Source organism: Cydia fagiglandana, chromosome 26 (genome assembly GCF_963556715.1).
Source record: "Cydia fagiglandana chromosome 26, ilCydFagi1.1, whole genome shotgun sequence".
NCBI classification, from domain to species: domain Eukaryota; kingdom Metazoa; phylum Arthropoda; class Insecta; order Lepidoptera; family Tortricidae; genus Cydia; species Cydia fagiglandana.
Window position 1 is genome coordinate 3,042,390 of NC_085957.1, and position 22,885 is coordinate 3,065,274.

At 38.6% G+C, this 22,885-nt stretch overlaps 2 protein-coding genes and 1 long non-coding RNA gene across 3 annotated transcripts in view; all 3 read right to left on the reverse strand.

Moving 5' to 3' along the window:
* Window positions 1-22,885, reverse strand: part of LOC134677586 (limbic system-associated membrane protein-like) — a 322,342-nt gene that overhangs the window by 103,102 nt on the left and 196,355 nt on the right. The gene's annotated exons all lie outside the window — the stretch shown is intronic.
* Window positions 9,842-10,190, reverse strand: LOC134677639 (uncharacterized). The gene is made up of 3 exons (XR_010100069.1): window positions 10,016-10,190; window positions 9,935-9,976; window positions 9,842-9,898 (listed from the first exon to the last, which is right to left on the reverse strand). It is a non-coding gene; the product is annotated as an uncharacterized LOC134677639 (long non-coding RNA).
* LOC134677698 (uncharacterized) lies at window positions 21,218-22,068 on the reverse strand. Its single transcript, XM_063536162.1, has 2 exons — window positions 22,032-22,068; window positions 21,218-21,529 (listed from the first exon to the last, which is right to left on the reverse strand). Exons 1-2 carry the CDS (start codon window positions 22,057-22,059, stop codon window positions 21,228-21,230), a joined length of 330 nt encoding a protein of 109 aa, XP_063392232.1. The 5' UTR covers window positions 22,060-22,068; the 3' UTR covers window positions 21,218-21,227.

Here is a 22,885-nt window from a genome sequence, read left to right on the forward strand (position 1 = left end):
TATTTTAACACGCCAGCTACAAGGTGGCAAAGTTGCTGTTTATCTCGTGTTAGAGTTCGTTTTTTTTAGCATTAGAAATAAGGTAAACAATATATGTATTTTAATACAAAAACACATTTTGAATAGTACATTACTACAGAGGCCGGGACAAAAGGGGTTGCCGGCCGAAGACATATAGACGGCCGAGCGAAGCGAGGCCGGATAGGTCTGAGCGCGGGCAACCCCATTTCCCGCCGAGGTATGTATAGTGCTTTTCTCAAACATGCAATGAAATAAATAAAATAAAAAATCCACGAAACCCAAGTTTTATTTATAGAAAAAACTAAAAGTAAACTACACCCAAAATATAACTAAACACGTACCTATATCTTTATCACGCGTATGTTTTACACGAGTCGTGTATTTTTACTACCCGTATATTTTCATGTATCTTTGATTTTTTCGCCTTGTATCCGTCTGACTGTCGTTTTCGTCACATAAGTTTACATAGTCTTTCATGTTGATATCATGTTTCACATACATCGTTGCTTTATGCATGGAGAAAATAAGTATAATTTCCACAGTGTTCACGATTTTGTAGTTACTTTCATTTCTTTAAAATATGCCACAAAACTGTTTCTAATAAACTGTAAGCCATTTTTCTTAGATTCTAAAATAATAAAATTGCCATAAGCAACCATATAGATACTTCGTCTTTGACTTGGCGGCAGACGCAGCAAGTTATTTAAAATCAATTCTGGTTACGCTGCCAATTCCAACTCCTACGATTACAATTAAAATAAATTTCATTATTTTGTCGGGACTCATATTAAAGTAAAAAAAATCAACAACGCACCATAAATCCAATAAAACATAAATACAGAATAAAAATTTTTCAACTTTGCCTCCATAACAATTTAAAAAAATAACTACGCGTGTTTGAGTAGACCTTTTTACCGCTAACGTTTAGATGAAATATTTTAAATGTATTTATTTGTGTAGTTAAATTTATAATTTTAAATTACAGAATTTGATTAATAATGTATTATTTATTAAGTTCATGTTGATTTTATACAAATAAAACTGCAAATTGTAGCAAACATTGTTTTTTGTTTTTTTTTTTTATAGGCGTAGTGGCAGAGTGTCATTACGAACCATAAAGCAAATACTGCCTCTAGTTTTTTTTTAATGGCTGAATGCCACGATGCTGTGTCACAAATATCTGTGAAATGGAAATTAAAAAAGAGGACTTTGCCGGCCTAGGCCTGCAAGATTTGTATGAAATTCCATTAAATACCTCTTGTCCTAGCCGAACCTAAAACGTCATACTTCGCAGCCTATTATAAGGAACATAACATCAATATTTCATTGCATGTTTGAGAAAAATAAGTTACGGCAAATATGTAACAATTATGAATCTAATACGATCATTTATATTATTCTGCTTTCATAAATAATAGTTTTTGATAATTAAAAGGCGTTTTTCAAGATCGCTTACCTTCTTGCAAGTTCTTTCTAATGCTAAAAAAACGATCTATAGTTATTAATTAATATTGATACCCGAGCAAAATCATCTTATTAATCAATTCCATTAGCCAACACGACAAAACAACTCAAAATTAACGAAAATATTAAAATTTGGTTATTTAGCTGCTCAGAATTTAAAAAAATAATTACGGGGTCGTAATAATTAAGTGTACTAAAAAAAACTTTTTCATTAATCATTACACGGAAAAGTTCTATAGCTGTCTTGTAAACACAATAATTATATTTTCACCACACCAGCTCGGAAAGGCTTACTTTGCACTTCAAAAACTGATAGCAAAGTTGCATTTTATTCTCATGTGAGGCAAAATAATCAAATGCAAATTTTGACTTGTTTTCTTATGTTTGCTGGTAGAATTGACTTTTAAATGATGAATTTGGATGATGAATTTTAATAACATTAATTTGGATTTGATTTGGTTTGATATTGTTTGATATTTTACATTTAATATTTGCTTCGGGTTGGTGTGGTGAAAAATTTTGTGTGACACTCGGGAGCAAATTTTGTTTAACCCTCGTGCTTTGAAACCCTCGTGCTTTGAAACCTTCGTGCTTTGAAACCCTCGCAACGCTCAAGATTCCATTTTTCGAACCACTCGCTACGCTCGTGGTTCAATTTTGGAATCTTTCGCTTGCTCGGGTATCAATATTAGCACGAGCGGTTAAACAACAACTTTGCCCCCGAGTGAAACAAATAACTATTCCCGTATTGGATAATTACACACTGTATAGTGAAATTTCGATGGAATTAAAATACCTATAAATATGTGTTAATTTTTTACTATTTTGTGATTTAATAAGCGAAGTTGCATAATAGTCACCTTTTTATCGATACTCATTTGGTTATGCGAAATTGGCCCATTTAAGTGTAAAACCGAAAATGGTTATTAACAGTAATGTTAATTGCCGTAAATAATATTACACTGAACTAGTTTTTCAACCTGTATACTACTGCTAATAAGTTATACTACCGTACAAAAAAAACCGGGCAAGTGCGAGTCGGACTCGCGCACGAAGGGTTCCGTACCATAATGAAAAAAAAAAACGGAAACAAATGCAAAAAAAAACGGTCACCCATCCAAGTACTGACCCCGCCCGACGTTGCTTAACTTTGGTCAAAAATCACGTTTGTTGTATGGGAGCCCCATTTAAATCTTTATTTAATCCTGTTTTTAGGGTTCCGTACCCAAAAGGTAAAACGGGACCCTATTACTAAGACTTCGCTGTCCGTCCGTCCGTCCGTCCGTCCGTCTGTCACCAGGCTGTATCTCACGAACCGTGATAGCTAGACAGTTGAAATTTTCACAGATGATGTATTTCTGTTGCCGCTATAACAACAAATACTAATAGGGTCCCGTTTTACCTTTTGGGTACGGAACCCTAAAAACTTCCTGGAACCGAAGTTTGACAGCGATTCAGCGACGATCGAATCATGCTGTCCCATTCTTATGTATGATTCTATCTCTTTCGGCTATTTAGGGTTGTCAATCTGTGGTCGTACACGCAAAGGGACGCCAAGTTGTGCCAACCCTGATAATTGCTCGGAGCAATGCTGAGCCGAACGGAGCCGAGAATGCCCGAAAGGATCAGTTTCGCCGCCCAGAAAAAACTTAAAATTTTAATTTTACCTTTTTTTTTTAAACCTTATATTTGACCTTTTATTAAAATAAAGCGACTCCATAAATTATTTAGCATTTAAATAATACGGAAGGGAAATTATTTAACCAGTATTCTCATGGCCCCACCGCAATATTTCAATATACTTAGCGTAATTGGTTAAATTTGATCGTTATTGGGTATTTTAATTAATTCAAAATAAGCATACTGTTTAATTACATCGTTACAAAGTGCAGATGTAGTGCATAATTGTTTTCCATAATATTTTCTCGGAAACGTTCGTATTTGTCATGCTACTTCAGTCAACCTCAGTACTTTTTGTACCGAGACTGACTGAAATTGCAAGACACGTTCGTACGTTTCCGTGAAAATACGATGGAAAATAATTGTTCACTACACCTGTAGTGGCATTTCATGCCGAATATTATTTAGTAAGCTTAAGTATGTTATTTTGATTGAGTTATTTTGATGTCATTTTATATGATGTTTTGGTTAACCATTAGCCATAAGTATTGTGCAAGGTGGATTACCTACACTTACTAGCAGCAAAAAGAATAGATAGTATAGAGGAGTCCTGTCATTGTCAATTTTGTAGTCACGGTACATTTACTGCCATCTATCGACACACGATTAAAACTTAAAATAAAATTGAAAATGTATAAATTAATCAAAATATGTTTACGGATAAATGATTTTTAATTTTTATTGTTCCATACTGACCCATGTTCTTTCACTGATATGTGTTAAAATTGTTAAATATCAAACGGTGTCCTCAACGCCATCTAGCCGAGAATAGGCCAAAGGTATAAATTATAATGGCGCCATCTATTTGAGAATGACTTATTCTTGATATCCGAGGCAAGTTTTTTTCTTAGACTTTATTTATCTTATACGGAGTTATATATATCTCTGCTAGCAGGCATTATGGACGCGGCACCGCGATATAATAATGTTCTGTAGAGACACAATATTATAGGCGAGACTAAGGCTCACCGTCTTCGCTGGCTCGGCCACGTTTTGAGAATGGAGGAGGATCGCGGCGCTAAGAGGGCATACCTGGGACGCCCGGTAGGGCGGAGGCCGATCGAACGTCCCAGGTATCGCTGGGGCGATGCGGTTGAAGGACGGACTTGCGCGATCTCCATGCCGATAACTGGCGGGAGATGGCGCAGGATCGAGACAACTGGCGTGTACTCGTGTCGGAGGCCAAGACTCATTTTGGGTCGTTGCGCCATTAAGTAAGTAAGTAAGTAAGAGACACTCTGGAAGAGAACGAATTAAAGGACGTCAAACTCAAAGATGTCCTTCTGTTCTGCAGGAAAACAAGAAGATTCGAGGAGAATAGTGTTGGAATGCCGCCGGCGGACCCCGGGTCCTCGCGCCCCGCGCGGGGCACAGCCGGGATTGACCCCAGGATGATGATGGAGTGTTGGAATGCCGCCGGGACGGTAACCTGCAGCTCCAACTCCAGGGAACTGGCCCCAATTTCACATCGGTGACAGGTGCGACGAATTGTAAAATCACTGTTGCTGACGTCACACGCATCCATGGGCTACGATTACCGCTTACCATCGGGCGGGCCGTATTCCTGTTTGCCACCATCATTGTATTATTAAAAAAAACTTTATTATATCGGAATAAAACAGATATTTCTCCTGCGAAGTTTCTGACAATTGTCAAAGATTTAGAAGAATTGTAGGTAATTCTTGACAGGTAATGAGTCATATGTCGGAATTTCGTGACAATTGTAGTGTTTCTTGTGACAATTGTAATAAACTTAGCAAGAGAAATATCTGTTTTTTTCCGATATCATAAAGTTTTTTTTAATAATACAATGATGGTGGCAAACAGGAATACGGCCCGCCCTATGGTAAGCGGTAACCGTAGCCCATGGATGCCTGTGACGTCAGCAACAGTGATTTGACAATTCGTCGCACCTGTCACGTTGGTGAAACAGGGGCCTGGGCTGAATGATCGCGATACGTCATCGACAGCCAGCCTGCTTCCGGCCGGGCGTCCCTACACTACATCTAGGTAGGTACAAGGTGGATTGGCGTAAAATCATCATGTTTTGAAACGTGTGGCGGGTTGGTAAGCGTTAGGGAATCGTTCCTGGTAGATTATTTGCGCTGCTCGTGGAACACCATCGATCAGCTTTACTATACGCCATTGACATGTCCGCGTATTCTTCATTCGAAAAAGTAGCCATTTTCAAACGAACAAAACTCAACAAAACAGAGATTAATAAAAGCACTAACAAAAGTTAAGTTTTTGCCTTCTGTTTTTTTATGGCTTTTTAAGTTCCGACGAAAGATTTTTCAAAAACAACAAAAAAAAACACATGGTCCCAAAAAATTTTTAAAGGGCGTGAAAAAATAGAAAACTACCGCACTTATCCGCCATTTTAATTTGGCAAACGATGGACCAAACACCCTGTATAGCGGCAACAGAAATACATCATCTGTGAAAATTTCAACTGTCTAGCTATCACGGTTCATCAATGAAGATACAGCCGAGTGACCGACAGACAGACGGACAATGGAGTCTTAGTAATAGGGTCCCTTTTCCATCCTTTGTGTACGGAACCCTAAAAAAAATCTGAAATTACAGGAAATTACTGAAACACAGACGGAGAGAAAAATTACGCGTACATCATTAATTGTTCCACATTCTACGTAAATAGTAAACCATGAAACGGATTGGTTCATTAGCTCACACATTTTTGCACGACATGGAACGTTTTGGAATAATATTGTTGATGAGTAAGTTTTTATATTTTGTTTTAGCCTCTGACCACCCAGAAACCTAAAAAAAGGTCTCATAAAAAGCAATAAATAAGGACATACAGGGTTACTGACCATCGGGGTCCAGGGTTAAATCCAGGGCTCGATTCTACTCGCTAAACTGAGCTACTTTTATTATGGCACCAACTCCGAAATCCCGATTTTTTTTACCTTTTCATACATTTTGGCTGATCAGATGTCGACGTTCTCTATGGAAAAGCCAAAAATCTTTCCCCGATTTTAGGGTTGCTCCCATAGGAAAAGTAGTTCAGTTTAGCGAGTAAAATCAAGCCCTGGAATTAAAGCCCCATGGTCAGACACATACTGTATAAATCACATAATATACTTACGAGTAGGTATAGTCACAAAATAGATAAGTACAGAAGTTAATCACATGTATGTACTTTACTTTTCATACCTACGCTCGGCGGTCGCTCTAGGGTTGCGATTGTTGCGAACTATGACTTATGCACAAAAAACTATCGTGGTAGTGGCACTCGTATCTATCATATCGTATCTCGTATTTAGTTGTTTGATTTATTGTTGAGGATGAAACGGGAGGAATGGAAATATAGATTAATAATAACATTAATAACTCAAATAGGAATTTTAATTTTAATGTCATTGTTATATTACAAATTTGCCACAGAAAATATCTTGCGATGATTCCGAGATTGGCGAAATACACGATTATTATATTTTTAAGTGTAATAAATTCGCATTCTCATGTACAATGTAATAAGTTCGCATACGCATTCTCTCTGAAACCACTGGTAGCTTAAAAAACGACAATTCACCGTTTAATGTTGAATTTAAACAACCGTCCACTGTACAGTTATAATAACTTTTTGTTTTGTTTCTCCATTATTGCACAAAAAAGTTCACAGACGCGTGTCTCAAGCGGATGGCACTCGCGCTCGCACTGGTCCCAACTGGTCCGAGATATCGTGTCCGTGAGCAGTGTCTATGTGTGCGTTGCTCGAGCGCGCTTTGTATGTAGGTTGATTTCTGTACCTATCTGTTTTGTGGTATAGTTCTGTCTAATCTGAGGTTAAGGGGTGTGCATTCGCAATTCCAAATTGAATGGCAGTACTTGATCGGTGAACGAAAATATCGCGAGGAACCGGACTAATCCCAAAGTGTCTCTCCACTGCCATAAGGTAGAAGTACTAGTGTTCGACGCTGCACTAGTATTCGACATGGGCACTTTATGCCAAAGTGACAAGGATTAAATTTGAATATAGAAAAATCTTCGCCGTTCTAATTTAACCTATATCACTATGACATAAAGTGCCCATGTCGAATAGTAGTGTAGCGTCGAGCACTAGTACTTCTACCTTATAAGGTAAGTACCCCTATTAACGACCCCGTTAAAATTGGCATTCATTACCGCGGTATGTACAAAATAGCGTTTAATAAGAAAGCTTATTAACTTTCTTTGAATCTAAGAACACAGAAATAAAGCCTTATCTTTTGACTGTCGAATAAGTATAACACTACTACAAAAACATCACAAAAACAAGTCGAGAAACGTAAACTAGCGTATCAAGAGCGCAAGATTTGGTTGCTCCATACTAACACGCAACACCTCAAGTAAGTAAACGCGTATTCTATTTAGTGATTAGCGTAATAATGGTAAATATTATGGAAAGACTAAGACTTGAGATTGATTCTTAGTTATTATCTTTATGATTCCCAAATACTTTATTTGTGATATTTGCTCGCCAATAGGGAAAAAATAGGAAATTAAAAACCTCGGTGTTAGGTTCCATTTTCTTTGTGTGACACCTAATTTCGATGTATACCTCGGTAATAACGGAAACGGTATTTTAGATTCAAGCGATCTTATATTTATATATAAATGCACATTTCCTTGACTTTTGATGTTATTGAATTATTTAACCTCCTATAAAACTAAAGAGCTATTAACGTTGTATGAAATCTATGCAAGAACTCTTAATTTTGATTACAATTTTAGACACCTTCTCAGACGTTTTCTTAGAAACCCTTATCTGAGAAACTCGTTCAAGTATTGATATAAAAACAGAAGTATGGTTATAAAGTTTATTTTAACCATTGTTTTGTAATATTTGGAATCATCCATATTGATCGTATTAAAAAAATACAAGATAACTATTTATTTTGATTAGTCGTAAATGAGTTTTAAAATTATTTGAATTGAACCGTTTAACGATGGTTAGAAAAGACATCACTCGGTAATAAGCTGTATGAGAACCTAATACAGACCCACCCAAAACTTTCATGGCTTCGAAATTAACAGGTTCTTAAAATACCTAATACTTTTGATATTCTTTGGTATACCAGGTACACAATAAAATGGTTTTTAAAATTCAAGGCCCGAAGAAAGGCCCGACAATTTTCAGACCTAATGTTGTACTGTTGCACATAATATTTTTTCATAAGGCAGCAAACATAAAATGATATATAAAGTCAAAGTAAATATTGGTTTTTAGATCTTTGCCTAGAAAATAGTTTTTTTTTAAATACAGTCAGTTATTCAACTTTTGGCTATTGTAATATTTGTGATCATATAGACAAAGGACACGGTCCCCTACGCACCGTGCTTCAAATGTAGCTGGTTTAGAAATCACTGGCAGTCATTTAATCGACAAATAGAAGTGCTGGAGTAGAAAAATATATTTTATGTAAAAATAGACACACAACACAAACATACAACATTAACACTAACTTACACAGATCTTGTATATGTCTTCTTCTTCTTCCTCGCGTTATCCCGGCATTTCGCCACGGCTCATGAAAGCCTAGGGTCCGCTTGACAACTAATCCCATGATTTGACGTAGGCACTAGTTTTTACGAAAGCGACTGCCATCTGACCTTCCAACCCAGAGGGTAAACTAGACCTTATTGGGATTAGTCCGGTTTCCTCACGATGTTTTCCTTCACCGAAAAGCGACTGGTAACTTCGTACATAAGTTCCGAAAAACTCATTGGTACGAGCCGGGGTTTGAACCCGCGACCTCCAGAGCGCAAGTCGCACGCTGTCACCGCTAGGCCACCAGCGCTTCACCAGATCTTGTATATGTATTGTGTAGAATATAATTGTGATAGCTTGAACGTTTTGGCACTATTTGCCCTCCACGTCCGGTTGAAATAATTAAGTAAGTATGTACCTATTTATTTAACGTAGATAGGTAATAAATTAAACAAGAATTTCGACAGCATCACACTTGCTCGTAAAGGGTACCCCACGATGTTTTAAGCGTTAAAGGAACCAACTATTTCTATTTAAAATTCAATAATTAAATAAGTCTTATAATATGAAAAGCGTATGTATTGAATATACCATATTTCATCCATTATTGTCAAATACCTAAATAATATTTATCATAATTATGGAACTAAAAATGCAACGAGTTATATACCCTCGTAAAAAGGAACCCACATCCGCGGTATTTGGGTAACAGCGGTCCATTACCACGGTAAAAGGCGATTTCGATATTTTGGTTTTTATAATTATTTTTTCCTTTATAATTTCCTAAAACAAGGCCAGAAACTAAAATAATATAAACTTTAATTAATAAACTAACATAAAAAAATATGTCTTGGTCCATACACCGCCGGTTTATGCTTAATTTTTGGCTCTTTTTGGGAAACTTGCTTAACCCCCTCGTTAATAGGGGTACTTACCTTATGATTCTTACGCAGCGTACTACGTAGGCGAACAACACGCGAACGCGAAGCGAAGCGATGCGGCGCGGAGCGAATCAATCTTTTGATACCTATAAAAGTGTCCTACGTGGGCGATCTCGTTGCGAACGCGAACGTCTTGGGCCCGCCGCGCCGCGCCGCGTCGCATTCGCGACTTGTTCGCTGCCATGCCAATGACTTGCCAATTAGTTTTGCGGCAAGTATAAACGGTTGTACTTTTTTCCAGTGTCCATGTCACTAATAACTGCCGCCCCACATGGCCCACTTCAACGTTTCCAACAACCTCAACCTCAAGGCTACCAACCTCACAGCTACCAACCTCAACATCAACCTCAAGGCTACCAACCTCGCAGCTACCAACCTCAACACCAACCTCAAGGCTACCAACCTCGCTACCAACCTCAACACCAACCTCAAGGCTACCAACCTCGCAGCTACCAACTTCAACACTACCAGCAGCTACCACAGTCCCCGTCGAAACAACAGAGTTCTGACCCATTGTTCGGCCTAGGGTCATTAATCAAGATGCCTTTGGAAATACTTGAAAAAATTATACCTTTTTAAGTGCAAATACAAAATACAAATACATATATGTGTAAAATTGACCTATAATATTTATTTATATTTATCATTTTATTTATATATTTTATTTTAACGCCACAACACAGTACATGAAAAGAAGGGCATGCAGACATAAAAGACATTTGGGCGCTAAAATAGGATCACTCAGCATTAGTGCCGCGGCAAACCGTGGCGCTGGTTTTCTGTGGGGACCTGACAACATAATTTTGTATTGTTAAATTAAATATTAAATGCTGTCGCATTAGCCCCCCCACATCTTGCGTCTTTCGAGCGTCGGCGTCTGGTCAGCGCTATGGAAAATGACGTCGCTGCGCAGTTGCGTCGACGTTGCGTCGAGCAGCGGCCATAGAGTTGTAGACGCCGACGCTCGAAAGACGCTAGATGTGGGGGGGGGGGGGCTTAGTAACAACCAAGTAACAAACAATATCAAAACTGTGATGTATGTACTTATGTAGGTAGGTATAAAAATGAGTATTTCTACCCACCCACACTATCTATGATAAAACAGTCTTGCTTGTTAATACATTTTACCTTTTTAATTTAAAATACAAAATACAAATACATATATATTATTTATAAAAAAACCGGGCAAATGCGAGTCGGACTCGCGCACGAAGGGTTCCGTACCATAATGCAAAAAACGGTAAAAAAAACGGTCACCCATCCAAGTACTGACCCCGCCCGACGTTGCTTAACTTTGGTCAAAAATCACGTTTGTTGTATGGCAGCCCCACTTAAATCTTTATTTTATTCTGTTTTTAGTATTTGTTGTTATAGCGGCAACAGAAATACATCATCTGTGAAAATTTCAACTGTCTAGCTATCACGGTTCGTGAGATACAGCCTGGTGACAGACGGACGGACGGACGGACGGACAGCGAAGTCTTAGTAATAGGGTCCCGTTTTACCCTTTGGGTACGGAACCCTAAAAACAACTTCACTAGCCCCCAAAAACCTTCCAAGATCGTTCTATTTCCTATAGCATTTAAAAGTCAAATCTACCAGCCAGCGTGAGGAATCAACTCTAAACTTTCGATCAACTTACTTTGCCGCTCTTGTTGATAAAATAAAACTTTCTCACCAGTTTTGAAGAATAAAGAAAAATAAAAAAAACCGGGCAAGTGCGAGTCGGACTCGCGCACGGAGGGTTCCGTACCATAATGCAAAAAAAAGCAACAAAAAAAACGGTCACCCATCCAAGTACTGACCTCTCCCGACATTGCTTAACTTTGGTCAAAAATCACGTTTGTTGTATGGGAGCCCCATTTAAATCTTTATTTTATTCTGTTTTTAGTATTTGTTGTTATAGCGGCAACAGAAATACATCATCTGTGAAAATTTCAACTGTCTAGCTATCACGGTTCGTGAGATACAGCCTGGTGACAGACAGACGGACGGACGGACGGACGGACGGACAGCGAAGTCTTAGTAATAGGGTCCCGTTTTACCCTTTGGGTACGGAACCCTAAAAAAGAAAAAAGTTCATGTGTAATAAATAGTGCTTCTAAAATCATTATTTGAAGACCACTTTAGAACAGAAAATGAACGAACACTCAATTTCAATTTCCCAGGCGCATTAAAAATGCAGCCATTTTGAATGACTACCGCTTCAACCACTTTCAGACTAATTACCCGCGAACTACCATTACACCACATTAAATCCAGTCATTTATATTTTAAGGCTCTGTTTTTATGTATTTATCTGTATATTTATACGTATTAAGAGAATATATACTGCGCCGTTTCTGCATACAAACGTACTTAGCCCTCGTTTTCCTCTTTGTTCTTTCTTTGGATCATGGTATAATAATATACTGCGCCTGGTACTCTCTTCCCGTCTTTTCTAGGTCACCTGACTGACACAAGCCTACGTCATCATGCGACAGCGCTATATGATAATATGCGATAGCGCTATATATAGCGGCCATGTTATTGTGACGTAGGCTTGTGTCACTCTGGGAAGAGAAGACCATGTTTTATTAGACTATGCTTTGGATATTGATTTCTTTGTGCTTCGTTTGAATATTGACAATATGGTAAATATAAATATTTTAACATGTTTTGATGTAGCTATATTAACCATAGCTATGCTCACATGTTTGACTTTTCTCGGGTATTTTATTTGTGTAAAAATTAAGAGCGAAAAACAGATTTAATTAAACTAAATGCTCCTAACTCTTACAATAATTAAAAAATCGATAAAAATCAAACATAGGGGCATAGCTGTGTCGCACGGCCCGGTCTACGCGTCTAAAGTGAGTCATCCTTAAGCGTGGTACTTGGGTATGGATTGGGTATATGAAGAATATGGTAGTAAACTTTAAAAAAAAACAACAGGCAATCTCTCAACGACCAATTTATTTAATTTCTTTTTCGAAATAATTATAATGTATTTATGAATATTGAATTTTGAAGCCAATCATATAATTTTCAAATAATATAGAATTTTATAAATACGTTCAAAAGTTTGTTTTGGCATCCCCGTAGTGTTAGAAAATTCAAGAAGAGAGCGCTTCTGAGCGAATGTTTTCCCGATCGGCTTTTCTTTGTTTGTGTACATTTTCTTCCGGATTTTTCTTCAAGGAAAGATTTTGCACCTTTTCCTGGGTCTTATTTAAGATTTGAAGAACACCGAGCAGGTTTGCAGGAGTGGCAAATTTATTTCTGCATATGTAATTTTGTTACATTTTTGGTAAATAGGTATGTGGTAGTGTAAGCAGGAATCGACTTTGAATATCACGCTTCGAAAAAGTTACTGAAACTTTTGGAATTATGAACATGAGCAACCAAGCCGTAGGCCGCAAGATGGCCATATGGGGCGTAGTGGGCAAGGACTGGGGCACGGGCAGATCGGTTCAGGACGAGGGCATGGTGGGCCAATCGGTTCCACATACGGGTAGGGGCGAGGGCAGGGTTGTGGGCACGGGTTAAATCTGTACTGTGAGTAATGTGGCTGGCACGGACTTGGGCAAATTGGCTCAGGAAACGGTTGCGGGTATGGGTAAGGCGGGCAAGGACGGGGGCAAATTGGCTCAGGACAGGGTTGTGGGTATGGATAAAGCGGCTCCACATACGGAGAGGGCCGTGGGCATGGCGGGTTAATCGGTTCAACATACGGGTAAGGGCGGGGACACGGGCAGGGTTGGGGGCAAATCGGTTCAACATGCGGGCATGGACGAGGGCATGGCGGACTAATCGGTTCAACATACGGGCACGGACGAGGGCATGGCGGGCAAATCGGTTCAATGATCGGATTTGGGCAAGGGCAGGGTGCGGGCAGTGGATCCACACGGGAGCAAGACGGGCAAGGGTTCCAGCAGGTTTCACATTTGACACGGGGGCTCCAGCAGCCTGGATCAGCCTTGGGTGCCGGTAGCGCGTACGACGAAGCCAAGAGCACTGAAAAAGTCGTATGTTATTGCTTTTTAATAATAGTACATTACTATAGAGGCCGGGACAAAAGGGGTTGCCGGCCGAAGACATATAGACGGCCGAGCGAAGCGAGGCCGGATAGGTCTGAGCGCGGGCAACCCCATTTCCCGACGAGGTATGTATAGTGCTTTTCTCAAACATGCAATGAAATAAATAAAATAAAAAATCCACGAAACCCAAGTTTTATTTATAGAAAAAACTAAAAGTAAACTACACCCAAAATATAACCAACACGTACCTATATCATTATCACGCGTATGTTTTACACGAGTCGTGTATTTTTACTACCCGTATATTTTCATGTATTTTGATTTTTTCGCCTTGTAGACTGTCGTTTTCGTCACATAAGTTTACATAGTCTTTCATATTGATATCATAAATAAATAAATAAATAAATAAAATAAATATTTTAGGACATTCTTACACAGATTGACTAAGTCCCACAGTAAGCTCAAGAAGGCTTGTGTTGTGTTATGTTTCACATACATCGTTGCTTTATGCATGGAGTAAATAAGTATAATTTCCACAGTGTTGACGAATTTGTAGTTACATTCATTTAAAATATGCCACAAAACTGTTTCTAATAAACTGTAAGCCATTTTTCTTAGTTTATCAAATAATAAAATTGCCATAAGCAACCATTACATACTTCGTCTTTGACTTGGCGGCAGAGGCAGCAAGTTATTTAAAATCAATTCTGCTTACGCTGCCAATTCCAACACCTACGATTACAATTATTTTCATTATTTCGTCGGAACTCATATTAAAGTAAAAAAATCAACAACGCACCATAAATCCAATAAAACAGAATGAAAATTTTTCAACTTTACCTCCATAACAATTTAAAAAAAAATAACTACGCGTGTTTGAGTAGACCTTTTTACCGCTAACGTTTAGATGAAATATTTTAAATGTTTTTATTTGTGTAGTTAAATTTATAATTTAAAATTATAAAATTTGATTCATAATGTATTATTTATTAAGTTCATGTTGATTTTATACAAATAAAACTGCAAATTATAGCAAACATTGTTTGTTGTTTTTTTTTATAGGCGTAGTGGCAGTGTCATTACGAACCATAAAGCCAATACTGCCTCTAGTTATGGATGAATGCCACGATGCTGTGTCACAAATATCTGTGAAATGAAAATTAAAAAAGAGGACTTTGCCGGCCTAGGCCTGCAAGATTTGTATGAAATTCCATTAAATACCTTTTGTCCTAGCCGCACCTGAAACGTCATACTTCGCAGCCTATTATAAGGAACATAACATCAATATTTCATTGCATGTTTGAGAAAAGTTTATTATATCGATTATTATATTAATTTTTACGGGTAGTAAAGTACATGGTACATCAATATTTGACGAAGGTTTGAGCAGCAGGTATATCGATTTAATATTAATATTAAAAATTCATGAAATACCAAGGAATTTGATGTGACATCATATTTCTGGTATCAGTTGAGATGGCCTTTATTTGAAATGAAATAGGTACAGTCAACTGTAAAAATATGGGTGTACAAATCATCTCAAAAATATGTCCCATAACTCTTATGTCAGTGAATTAAGAACTATGGGACATATGTTTGAGTATATTGTCTATACCCATATTTTTACAGTTGACTGTACTGAATGTCTATTCAAACTGTGCGATCAAATTCCGCAATAATGGCAGCCTTAATATGCGATTCTTGTACACATGATAGAGAGCTATGTTTGTAGATATTACATAAAGCAGTTTATGTAACAGTACATAATTAGGCTTTATACTAGCTACTAGTGTGGGGTTAGGCAACGCGCTGAGAGGGAGTTTAATTATGTAGCTACATTATGTAGTCGCATAATAGTCACATAAGTAGTAGTAAGTATTATGTGATTACAATATATTTAGATTTAGATCTGGAGGTCGCGTGTTCAAACCCCGGCTCGTACCAATGAGATTTTCGGAACTTATGTACGAAATATCATTTGATATTTGCCAGTCGCTTTTCGGTGAAGGAAAACATCGTGAGGAAACCGGACTAACCCAATAAGGCCTAGTTTCCCCTCTGGGTTGGAAGGTCAGATGGCAGTCGCTTTCGTAAAACTAGTGCCTATGTCAAATCATGGGATTAGTTGTCAAGCGGAGCCCATGAGCCGTGGCAGAATGCCGGGATAACGCGAAGAAGAAGGAGGAGATAATAGATTTAGATTTAGAATACTATTAAAAATAAAATATTACCCAATATTCCCAATGCCGCTACCCTGACCATCTTGCCAGTGAATGAGTACAGAACAAGAGTCCACCAATTATATACCCAAGGCAATATTTATGTTTAATTTCAGATAATTAAATGTATTTCTCACAGTCAAGCGAGCATAGTTTTTTAAGTAAAAATAAGTAATAAATTTAATAAAAACTTAGTTATTTATAATTACATCAAAAATATTGTTATAGTTACTAATGGATTTTGAATGGACGTTAAATTGTTTTAGTTTTCGGTTTTTATGGCTTTATTGTTTTTAATATATTACAATAATATTATGAGAAACTAATGTTTAAATATGATACTAACTTTCGATTTCGTGGAAATCAATTTTTATTAAAATGTTTTTCAAAAATAGGTAGAGTTAGACCAAGAAAAGTCTGCAGCGATTTTGATAGTCCACGCAGTGCAAGTGTTACTTATAAGTACGTCATAATTTCATAGAAGTTTGACATTTAAAATAACACTTGCACTGCGTGGGCTGAAAATCGCTGCAGACTTTTCTTGGTCTAACTCTTTGTACGTACGAGTATGCCTATGAGTAAAGAATGTTCGGAAAGTCGGCGTCCTTTCAATGGATATACAAAAGTTAACGATTTGTATATGTCGGCGGCCGATCGTAACATCAGGCATATCGTGAAATTCCTAGGCATAACGTGAAACGTGAAAATCTTTGACCCGTTCCATGAGTCGACGGGCCTATTTCTGGGCAGTTTGCCCTCCGGGCATATGAAGCAACCTAACGAACCTATCCTACCTATATATTGGTTTAATGTGACTATCGTCAAAACATTACACCCAGGAACATTACGATCTGCCTGATCTTACGATCGGCCGCCTACATATATATATCGTTTTATAACGTTGAGAGTCAAAGAAAATTCTAAAAATCCGCTGGATCCCTTCAAGTCAGATGAACTCAAAGATTTCATAAACTTTGTTCCGAGGCAAATGTCCAAGTATATTTAGTTCAAACCACAGACCACTACGCATAGGCTCCTCAATATGGCATACTTCAGACAAAAATAATTTAGTATAGAGCCGTATCGTCAAATTAAATGTCGTAGTCACAGTTCTGCCATCTTTCGACACAGGATTAAAATTTTTAGCACTCCATTTGACTTTGATCCATGTTATTTATTGATTTAAACTTTATTGCACAAGATGTTCGCATGACTGCCATTTCTAATAGGTTTTCCTGTCATCTATAGGTAAAGAACTATTTTGTGTATTTTTTCAAAATTTTATATCCAGTAGTTTCTGAGATAAATAGGAATGGTAATTTTTTGGTTATTTTCTTAAATAACTTCTAAACTGATGTTTTTTAAAAATTATAAAAAATATATATTAAATTTTACGATAAGCTGTACAAATGGTGGACTAATGCCAAATGGCATTCTCTACCAGTCAACCATAGGGCTCGGTTTGGCCCTATAGGCCGATACCTACAATTGGATATTGGATTTCACTGATATGTGTTAAAATTGTTAAATGTCAAATGGCGAAGGCTTATAGTTTCCCCTCGGGGTCGGAAGGTCAGACGGCAGTCGCTTTCGTAAAAAGTAGTGCCTACGACAATTCTTGGCATTAAGTCAAGCGGACCCCAGGCTCCCGTGAGCCGTGGCAAAATGCCGAGATAAGGCGAGGAAGATGATGACTTGAGACACGTCCTTTTTAGACATTACACGCCAAATAAAATCAATTGATTTTGGGTAAATGAAAGTAATCTGTGTTCCTAAACAGTTATTCCAACCCTAGCGAGAGAAATCGAGTTGGTTGCTTACTAAACCAGTATAAAGTGGCTCTCAATTCACGCATATCTTTTACAGCTCTCAAGACCAGCTAACACTGGTCATAGAACGTGGCGTGCCTGTCAAATATCGCGAACTTTTTACTTTAAAGTCACAAACGCATTTGAATTTTGCGTTCAACGGAGCGGAACAAGTGATATGGACTTTGAAGACCGTCAACGTATCTTTCTATAAAATTAGTGAATGTTTTCGATGTTACTACATATATTTAATGCTCCACAAGGTGGACTGACGCCCTGGTAAAGGTCGCGGGAATCCGATGGATGCGGGTGGCGCAAGACCGGTCATTGTGGCACTCTTTGGGGCCTATGTCCAGCAGTCGACGTCCTCTGGATGATATGAAGATGATGATTTAATGCGCATTTCTATTTAAAGTTGTACCTCCAACTTGCTATTTGGATTTTGGATTTTTTATATGATTTCTTTCGATCCTAATTACGAGATAAAAAGTGTCTACAAAATTTCATACATTTTTTGTTTCTGTTTTTTTTACAGCCATAGAAAGGTTGTATAGAAAACGTAGCCAAATGAACCAAAAATATTCGGGTTTTTTTTTTCAAGAAAAGTGGAAAAATCTTGTTATTCTGAATAGAAATAATAATAATTCCCAAAACTACTTAACATTGTTTCAAGTAAAACAACAATCAATATGAAAGTCGCTAGGGCCCTATCATACTATTCTCACTGTGATAAGGTAGGTACCTACGAAATGGTACTATTTAATATTAAATTCAGAGTACAAACACATCTTTCTATTTACTTATATATTTAATACAATCATGTTTACGCGGCATTACAGTAAAAATACAAATGCGCCGAGAAACGCTTACAAAATATTTCATTACAGATTACAGACAAAACATCCTCTGAGCATAGTCGCGCTACCCCCTCTGCCACGCATACGGTAAATTTACTCCATGTTCGAGTCGAAAGTGTCTTTGTGTGACGTCCGTGTATTTGAACGGACCAATCATCGGCACGGGATTTCGCTCACCTCGTCCAGCGCACCCCCGCATTTTTGCATCATCGGTTGCATGAAATAATTGCTCTAAACTCGGTCTAGAGGATTCCCAGCCTATGATTACAACAAAAATATAACACAAAGTAGATACAAGATACAACAATGCTATCTATGTGTGACCTTAACAGACATTAACAAAGTCACATGTTTAAACTCATTGTGGTTTTTATCGTGCCTGCTCTTTTTAGCACCACTAAAACGAATACCAACACACAGTTAGCAGCAGCAGAGGCTAGTAAATAAAAAAGAACTACAAACTTCATAGAAAGTCAAAATAATAGGGTAAGTATTATGTTACAGAGTAGTCTAAAATAAAATACACTTTTTTTAGCCTCACTACTTTCTATGAAAATCACAAATAAATAGCCCAGCCCTCAACGAGGAAATAGCCCAACCCTCAACGAGGAAATAGCCCAACCCTCAAAAAAAAAAAAGATTATGAATATAGATTTTATTGCTATTGGTATAAGATGCATGCGTGTACTAAATACTTAATACCTAGACTTAAGATAATTTAACCCTTCGAGTGGCATTGTCCTCCTCGAGGTCTCTACGGTAAGTGGCGGTGGCCGCGAGGAGGACAGACATAACAAGCCCGTTGAGTGGCGCAGCCATTTTGGAAAAATATACGTCAAGTGGCGGGGCCTCAATGGGTGATCATCGCGAATTTGGCGCGTCACTTTGTTTTACGCGGGAAATCGACCGTTAGGGAATACTATCCTTGTTTATTGACGAATGCATCTTGCAAGAGTGAGCAAGCAAGGCATAGTTTTAACGGTTTTATTTTAGGCGCGAAATGCAGCGTCGCACAGATGCCGCGAGACGGTCTCTGCCAATTACGGGCTTGTTATGACCGAACCTTCTTGCGGCCTCTGCCACGCAGAGGCATATTTAAAAAACGGCCGCGCCATTTCTCCTGCCGTTCAACCGGAGGTGCTGCCACCCGAAGGGATATATTGAATGCCCTTACAAGGTGTCATGTACCTACTATCCTCAAATGGTAACACCTAATGTAATTATGAACATGATTGCAATACAATAAAGTATAAAGCATCTGGTTTAGAATAGTGAAGTGATATTTTGGTTTTGATTTTTTTGAGGATCAGGTTTGCTGAGAACGCGGCCGGGTACGGAGATTGTCAGTCTTTTCTACACTAGCCACTGGCACTAGCAATTAATTCCTTTGGTTAAGAACAAATCCAATTATTCCTCTGTCGACTTTATTTCTAAATTCGCTCTCAACTGATGGAAAAGCTACCGAGTTATGTACGAAATAGAATCCACTTTTGAATGAACCAGGAAGATGTGGTGTAAGGTCTGTGTGCTGTGAATTCTTTTTCTTTATCTTTTTATTTTTATACCCGTCGGTGAGGTTAGAGTGGGTAAATAACCTTTTTGTCGCGCCTCAAAGGAAAACCATTACACTAAATAGGTATGTGTATAATGTGGGTTTGTGTAATGACACAAACCGAGTTTTGTCTTTTAGCAGGCGTGGCTCACTCCGCGATTTCGTCGCTTTGCTACAGGTAGCTAAAAGACCTTTCGACCCCAATTTTGGGGTTTGCCATAAGCCGCGCGTGGCGCTGTCGCCACCTAGCGGTCATATCTGTGCTGATCGTGACAGACGCGTTTTGTTAGAGAGTTGAGTCTTCTGTAACTAGTACTACTATTTATTCTGTGCGTTTAGTAAAGTTAATATTACACCTAACAATAACTACTCGTGAAGTCACCACACGGGATTGTTAGGTATAGTTAGACCGTAAAAAGTCTGCAGGGATTTTGATAGCCCACGCAGTGCAAGTGTCATTTTAAACGTCAAACTTCTATGAAATTATGACGTATACATAACACTTACACTGCGTGGGCTATCAAATCCGCTGGCAGACTTTGTTTGGTGCGACTATATGCCATTTAGGGTACTTGCTAAATTGAAAAACCTGTAGCGGGTTCTGAGACTATTCAAACTTCTACAGCGAGAAAGATTTAAAAAACTGGACAAGTCGGACACGCCCACCGAGGGCTCCGTACTTTTTAGTATTAGTTGTTATAGCGGCAACAGAAATACATCATCTGTGAAAATTTCAACTGTCTAGCTATCACGGTTCGTGAGATACAGCCTGGTGACAGACGGACGGACGGACGGACAGCTGAGTCTTAGTAATAGGGTTTTACCTTTAACCCTAAAAATATCCTATTTGCCCTTCATTTTTATTCGCTATAGTAATGTTATGGATAATGAATAATTGCGAGTCAGGGTTAGGGAATCAAAAACATGATTCATAGAAAATGTCGTTTATATCATTTGTAACTTCGCCATCTTACAAGAATTAAACATTTGCGAAGATTTTCGACTACTAAAGTCGTATTTCGTCGGGTGACAAGCAAAACTCACGAAGTACTATCAAAAAAATAAAGTAACAATGCACTTTATTACACTTGTAACACAGTTTATTGTCCAATAATTTCAATGATGTTAGTTAGTGCCTTTTGCTTGCTACCCGACGATTTAATAATCGTCGTTTAATTATAATATTGACAAGGCGATGGAAACGGTTGCTGGCATGGCGATGGGTACGGCAAGGGGCACGGCTGCGGGCACGGCTGCGGGCACGGTTGCGGGCACGGCTGCGGACAAGGACTGGCAGGCGGGGTAAGCACGACCGCCGGCCCAGAGCACGGGGGTAAAGGCGGCAAGATCTGGATGGCTGGTGGGGTGTAGCGTGGCGCGCCGGCCGGGCCGATGCAGACAGTGGGCGAGCCGAGGCCGCCGGTGCAGCGCCAGCCCGGCTCCGCGGGGGCAGACGCGGCGATGGCGGTTAGGGCTAGAAGAAATGTGGGATAATTACGTCTATTGGCTACAAATTGTAATACGAGAAAATTAGAGCGAGTGACAGTTTAACAAACAAAACTTCTAAATCTATTTTCTCTGTATAATTTTTTTAGCCACTAATACAGTCGATATCAGTTATATAGGAGCGGCCAAAATGCTCACTAATATCTGAACACGCCTCTATTGTCAAGGCGCTAGAGTGCGTGTACAGATATTTTTGTGGACCTCGGCTGCGTCGATAATATCTGATAACGACTGTACCAGATGTTACGTAAAGAGTAGATAACTTCGATTGTATGGTGGCGTCTAAGCTCGTGTGATTTAAGGATGACTCACGTTAGACCGGGCCGGGTCCGGGCCGGAGCTTCTGACGCTTACTTTTCTATGACAGATGACAGATGATCAGTGATCACGTGATGCTTTCCATAGAACACGAAACGGTGGAAACTCCGACCCAGACCCGGCCATGTCTAACGTGAGTCAGACTTACATACCCAGTAATAATAAGCACCGGCCAAGCATTATGGCTGTGTGTCGAAAATTATTGAAAATCATCCAATTTATATACTTTACATAGTTGAAACTAAAATATACATTACCTTTATGGCCATTGATGCGTATCAAAACTGTGATAGACGATTTTAATGTTTAAAATTCAAGCTTGATTGAAGTAATATTGATACAATTTTAATGTTGACTTTTAAGCTACCTATCTAAAAAGTGTTAAGGCACTGAATTAAATAAAATGTTCTCCTGGCTTAAAAAAACCGGGAAGTGCGAGTTGGACTCGCGCACGAAGGGTTCCGTACCATAATGCAAAAAAAGGCAAAAAAAACCGGTCACCCATCCAAGTACTGACCCCGCCCGACGTTGCTTAACTTCGGTCAAAAATGACGTTTGTTGTATGGGAGCCCCACTTAAATCTTAATTTTATTCTGTTTTTAGTATTTGTTGCTATAGCGGCAACAGAAATACATCATCTGTAAAATTTTCAACTGTCTAGGTATCACGGTTCGTGAGATACAGCCTGGTGACAGACGGACGGACGGACGGACGGACCGACAGCAGAGTCTTAGTAATAGGGACCCGTTTTACCCATTGGGTACGGAACCCTAAAAACGACCTCCAGAGTTTAAAAGATTTTTTTCACCACACCAAGGCTCTCTCGATTACTCAAACACTAATAGCAAAGTTGCATTTTATTCACATGTGAGGCAAAGTAATCAAATGCAAATTTTGAGTTGTTATCTTATGTTTGCTGGTAGAATTGATGTGCGTGGTCGTGCACGCAAAAGGACGTCAAGTGGTGCCAACCCTAATAATTGCTCGGAGCAATGGTGAGCCGAAC